Source organism: Ranitomeya imitator, chromosome 10, assembly GCF_032444005.1.
Source record: "Ranitomeya imitator isolate aRanImi1 chromosome 10, aRanImi1.pri, whole genome shotgun sequence".
NCBI classification, from domain to species: Eukaryota; Metazoa; Chordata; class Amphibia; order Anura; family Dendrobatidae; genus Ranitomeya; species Ranitomeya imitator.
The window spans coordinates 42538832-42544831 of record NC_091291.1 but is presented as its reverse complement, the minus strand read 5'-3'; the positions used below and the strand labels follow the sequence as shown (position 1 = coordinate 42544831).

At 43.6% G+C, this 6000-nt stretch overlaps 1 protein-coding gene across 5 annotated transcripts in view; it reads left to right on the top strand.

The window, feature by feature from the left end:
- Positions 1-872: 872 nt before the first annotated feature.
- The window catches only part of HSD17B14 (hydroxysteroid 17-beta dehydrogenase 14), a 64110-nt gene continuing 58982 nt past the window's right edge, over positions 873-6000 (top strand). For 2 of the 5 annotated variants that reach the window (XM_069742726.1, XM_069742725.1), the window contains exons 1-2: positions 3359-3414; positions 3482-3594. In XM_069742726.1, the coding sequence (XP_069598827.1) occupies positions 3374-3414; positions 3482-3594 (154 nt within the window). In that variant the 5' untranslated portion in view covers positions 3359-3373. Of the gene's footprint in view, positions 915-3287; positions 3415-3481; positions 3595-6000 lie in introns of those variants that run through there. The other 3 variants (XM_069742729.1, XM_069742727.1, XM_069742728.1) reach the window with 3 other exon arrangements.

Sequence of the window (6000 nt, the reverse complement as noted above, 5' to 3'; positions counted from 1 at the left end):
TCTGGATTTGTGAACCACTATGCCACAGGACCGAGCCTTCCCTGCATAACTAGCCAGCTACCTTGGTGTTCAATGAAGTCTCTAGTGGTGAGGTCAGATTTGTGCCGCAGATAGCCACCAGGTTACCACTCCTGGGCAGAACCCGGTACTGCAGCTGCTGACCCCAAGGGTCAAGTATGCTGACCCTAATTTAGGCTTAGTTCAGACACCCCTGTCTAGGATCATGGATCAGCGTTTGGCCACTCATGGACTGGGAATAGTGTTCATGCACTGGCTGCACTGTGACCAGGGGACTTCAGGAACAGGACTGGCCACACCGGGCCCAGGGAACAATGTTCAAGCATTAGTCGCTCTGGGACCAGGGGATGGTGTTCAGGAACTGGCCGTACCGGGACCAGGTGATGAGATTCAGGCACTGGCTGATTAGCGACCAGGGGACGAGGCTCAGTCACTGGCCACTTTGGGACTAGGGGACGAGTTCAGGCATGGTCGCTCCTGTACCTGAGGACGAGGATACAGCACTGGCCACACCGGAACACGGATACTATGGATACAGGACTGGCCTCACTGGGACCAGGGATTAACGTTCAGGCTCTGGCCACACCAGGACCAGGGGACCTCACAACACAGTACACCATACTAACTAATGATTTTACACGTTGCTTGCTTGGCGACTCACTAGGGGAGAGAGAGTCTTTTATACAAGATTCCTCCCCACTATTGGCTGGGAGACATCTTGCAGGTGTACTATTTATGTTAAATACGTCTCAGCAACAAGATGAGGGCATTTAGCAAAATGTGCTCCCTGCCCCTTTAAGAATAGGGAAGCGTGCACATACTAGGCTTGCCGCTGGGAGCTGTGACATGCACACGACCGGAAAGCAGGAGAATGCTAGAGACACGCGGTTGGGGTGGTGAGTAAGCTGGCGTCCATGTATGGAGAGGGATGGGGACACAATGCAGGGAAGCTGGTAGCAGCACTACACTGGTCATGGTGTAGTGATATTTGTCCCTTGTATGTGGTATTATTCAGTAACTATGTTTTGGTAATATGTGGTCTGGTCATGGTTTGGTGGTATTTCTCCCTTGTACAGGTCCTTCTCAAAAAATTAGCATATAGTGTTAAATTTCATTATTTACCATAATGTAATGATTACAATTAAACTTTCATATATTATAGATTCATTATCCACCAACTGAAATTTGTCAGGTCTTTTATTGTTTTAATACTGATGATTTTGGCATACAACTCCTGATAACCCAAAAAACCTGTCTCAATAAATTAGCATATTTCACCCATCCAATCAAATAAAAGTGTTTTTTAATAACAAACAAAAAAACCAACAAATAATAATGTTCAGTTATGCACTCAATACTTGGTCGGGAATCCTTTGGCAGAAATGACTGCTTCAATGCGGCGTGGCATGGAGGCAATCAGCCTGTGACACTGCTGAGATGTTATGGAGGCCCAGGATGCTTCAATAGTGGCCTTAAGCTCATCCAGAGTGTTGGGTCTTGCGTCTCTCAACTTTCTCTTCACAATATCCCACAGATTCTCTATGGGGTTCAGGTCAGGAGAGTTGGCAGGCCAATTGAGCACAGTAATACCATGGTCAGTAAACCATTTACCAGTGGTTTTGGCACTGTGAGCAGGTGCCAGGTTGTGCTGAAAAATGAAATCTTCATCTCCATAAAGCATTTCAGCCGATGGAAGCATGAAGTGCTCCAAAATCTCCTGATAGCTAGCTGCATTGACCCTGCCCTTGATGAAACACAGTGGACCAACACCAGCAGCTGACATGGCACCCCACACCATCACTGACTGTGGGTACTTGACACTGGACTTCAGGCATTTTGGCATTTCCTTCTCCCCAGTCTTCCTCCAGACTCTGGCACCTTGATTTCCGAATGACATGCAAAATTTGCTTTCATCAGAAAAAAGTACTTGGGACCACTTAGCAACAGTCCAGTGCTGCTTCTCTGTAGCCCAGGTCAGGCGCCTCTGCCGCTGTTTATGGTTCAAAAGTGGCTTTACCTGGGGAATGCGGCACCTGTAGCCCATTTCCTGCACACGCCTGTGCACGGTGGCTCTGGATGTTTCCACACCAGACTCAGTCCACTGCTTCCTCAGGTTCCCCAAGGTCTGGAATCGGTCCTTCTCCACAATCTTCCTCAGGGTCCGGTCTCCTCTTCTCGTTGTACAGCGTTTTCTGCCACATTGTTTCCTTCCAACAGACTTACCATTGAGGTGCCTTGATACAGCACTCTGGGAACAGCCTATTTGTTGAGAAATTTCTTTCTGGGTCTTACCCTCTTGCTTGAGGGTGTCAATGATGGCCTTCTTGACATCTGTCAGGTCGCTAGTCTTACCCATGATGGGGGTTTTGAGTAATGAACCAGGCAGGGAGTTTATAAAAGCCTCAGGTATGTTTTGCATGTGTTTAGAGTTAATTAGTTGATTCAGAAGATTAGGGTAATAGGTCGTTTAGAGAACCTTTTCTTGATATGCTAATTTATTGAGACAGGTTTTTTGGGTTATCAGGAGTTGTATGCCAAAATCATCAGTATTAAAACAATAAAAGACCTGACAAATTTCAGTTGGTGGATAATGAATCTATAATATATGAAAGTTTAATTGTAATCATTACATTATGGTAAATAATGAAATTTAACACTATATGCTAATTTTTTGAGAAGGACCTGTATGTGGCATTATTTGGTCACTATGTGGTGGTATTATGTGGTCCGGTCATGGTGTGGTGGTATTTCTCCCTTGTATGTGTTATTATTATGGGCATCACATAGTCCGCAAAGCATATCAGATTTGACTTTGCACTAATGAGGGGCAACACCCCAAAACACAGTGTCTGCAAATTGAGATTCTGGTTTGGCTTTTTATCCTGAGTCATGTGACAAGGCTCGTTAAAAGGTCGATAATGACTTGCTTCTTCCAATAGGTGGCACTAGAGTTGTAGTCCTCTTCCTCTCTGAAGAGACAATTTGCATATTTAACCTGTAAGTGGCCAACGGTTTTAGTTCATTGCTTCTTAGAATTTTGCTGAGTATGAATAGACGTCAAACATGTTTGTTTGCTCCTGGCTATTATTTAACTTTTCTATTCATCTGTTCGAAGGGTGCAGAAATCCAGGCAACTGGTGCAGGAATGATCACATTTAGGAGAAAGTGTCTGCAGCAATTTCTGTATATAAATGACATCGTAGGATGAAATTACTACAAGAAAATTTGCCAGTTGTGACAATGTGACATTCACAAGCTACACCTTCCGGTTATACGTCTGCTACATGCTAGCGCAGTGTCTGCGGTTCTCTGCTTCCCCTTTAGCTGATGTTGGCATAAAACTACAGGTCCCATCATGCTGCAGGGGCAGGAACAAGCCCAGCATTTACTCTACAGGTCAGCTGAGAAGAACGTGATCGTTTCCCTGCTGAGAGAACACTCTAGTTTCCTTTATCTGTTACAGGCGAAGAACCATGGCTGCTGGTGGACCAGAACCAAGGCTGCGCTATCACAACAAGGTGGTCATCGTCACCGGAGGCACCAAGGGCATCGGAGAGGCAACCGTCAGGGTTTTTGGTAAGAACGTATGGTAATTTGCATACAAACAAAGCAAAGAATAGTATAATATAAATATTAATGTATAATAGTAATATCAAATGGAGCACAAACAGGCTACTCCGCACTTATGGTGGGTGAAACGACCTGCCCAGACCTTCTCTACCTTCATCTCCCACCAACATGATCCCAAACGTTCCCCCTTCACCTATTCTCCCTCCAACTTCAGCATTAATATTCCCTAAACTGAGCAGACCTACCAAACAGGTTTGGCTATGCTTATCTCCTGGGAATAAAGGGACTGAAGCACTGAAATTGTACGTCTGGGAGCCTCGTTTCCTCACACACACAGGTTGGGGTTTTCACTAATTGCAGAGTTCGAAATCTTGGATTTTTTTTTCATTCACGGTTTGTCCAACTACAAAAGTGAAACCAAAAGAAATAAAGTGGAGTATAAGATGGTATATATGCAAAACCTAAGATAGAAATAACATTAAAATATATCCAGCTGTAAATAAGTAAAAGCAATAGTGTATATAAATAACATAAAAGACTTAGTAAACACTGTTTTGATTAAAAAAAAAAGAAGAATAAAAGCCATCCCACCAGCGCCAAGGTGTCCCTTGTCGGGACAGTCCTCACCTCTAGTATTAAAACTGTACCATATGTTAAAAATTACAAAAGTGTGGTTAAAAAAGTTTTAAGGGGTTTTCCAGGACTTTTTTTTTACAGAAGTAGCTCCCTGACTGTTCTACTCGGCGCCACCTGAACGTGATCACCGACTGCTCCTGCCGGCGATTCAACTGCTCCATGTCAACTGAGCAGCTCTTCTTTTTCCAAGCTGTTGTTAGGCTCATGTGGGAAAGTGGATCCCCCAAGGTCAAGGTCAGGGTGGGCACGCTGGCAGCAGATGGCTGAGCCATGAAAGACACAGATATCAGAGGTACTGGAATCTGCAGATGGATAATTGCCAACATCATACTGATTGACATGCAGCTCCCCGCAGTTAGGCAGTGGGGAGCCGGCTGTCAATCAGCATGACATGGTCAGTCATACCCCATCAACAGAGCAGAGTGGAAGAGAAGCTTTTGTTCTGTCGATGTGACATCACTGGCAGCCAATTTATGATGCTCAGTGCCGGCAGAGATCAGCGTCGTAAACAACATGCAGGTAGTTATCAACTACTCGCCTATTAGTTCTCCAGGAAAAAATATTCCTGGATTTCCCTTTTTAAATGACTTATGCACCATAATTTACATCTGTGCCCAATCCACAGTTACTTGCCCCAGATCCAGAAGTTACTCTTTCACATAGTGTCCTGTCCTTGCACTTAACCAAAGATGAATGTGAAGGGGGCTGGCTGATGGGGTCATTGCAGTGACTAAGCCAGCCCCCTTCTCTGTGGAGCTGGCTAATGAAATGAGTAGACAGCTTCCTTCACAAACAGCTCTGATGTTGTGACACAGGAAAGTGCCATCCTCTGCAGAGCATAAACTGGAAGAGGACATGACGAGACTGGAGCTTGTCATTGTAGATTGGGGCATCACTAGGGCAAAAAGTTTCTTAGTAAGTTGCATCATTGAGATAACTACCTTAGCTGGACAACCCCTTTAAATACTTAATTTAAGGATATTTTAGTTCTAATTTTTTAATTACTATGAAGAACATCAATATTATCCAATTATCGTTTCCATCACATGAGCCACATATGATCATTGCAATATGGAAGTTTTTATGTGGAGCAGAAGTGAAAGAACCTTACAGTTAAGTTTATTTACTTCTTGTGAAACATATGGGAAACCTCAGCTCCTGTATAATCACCGACCATTAACGTCCGAGATGTTCTCAATGGGAGACCAGTCCGGAGACGCTGCAGCCATGGGAGCACGTTTAGGCCACGTATGATGCTCACAGTAGCACAAGAAACATACGGCCTGGCAATGACATATTGAAAAATGGGTCCTGGGACACTTTGTAGAGATCTATGGGATGTGCTAATAAGTCTGGACTATGGAGGTTCCACCTAGCAAATTACTGGATTTACAGCACATGCTGCTAATGTATTGGCGCAAAATACCAAAGGACGCCATCAAAGATCTTGATATGTCCATGCCTTGATGGGTGCGATCTGTGTTGGTGACTTGAGGAGAACTTACCCAATATTAGGCAGGGAATTTTAATGCTATGACTGATGTATGTGCAGAGTTCGTAGTATGCATGAAGTTTTCTTAGGAAAAATAATGTCACCTAAAAATAAAATAATTAGAACATCTCCATTTTTTTATCCTGAACCATAAAACCTAAAAATGCGTATTTTAGAAAAAAAAATAATTACATTTTTTTTCACCATTTATTATTTTTGATTTTCGACTGATTTTCAAAGGGCTCATTTTTTTTGTTTCCTGTTAATGTTTGATAAATCGTTCA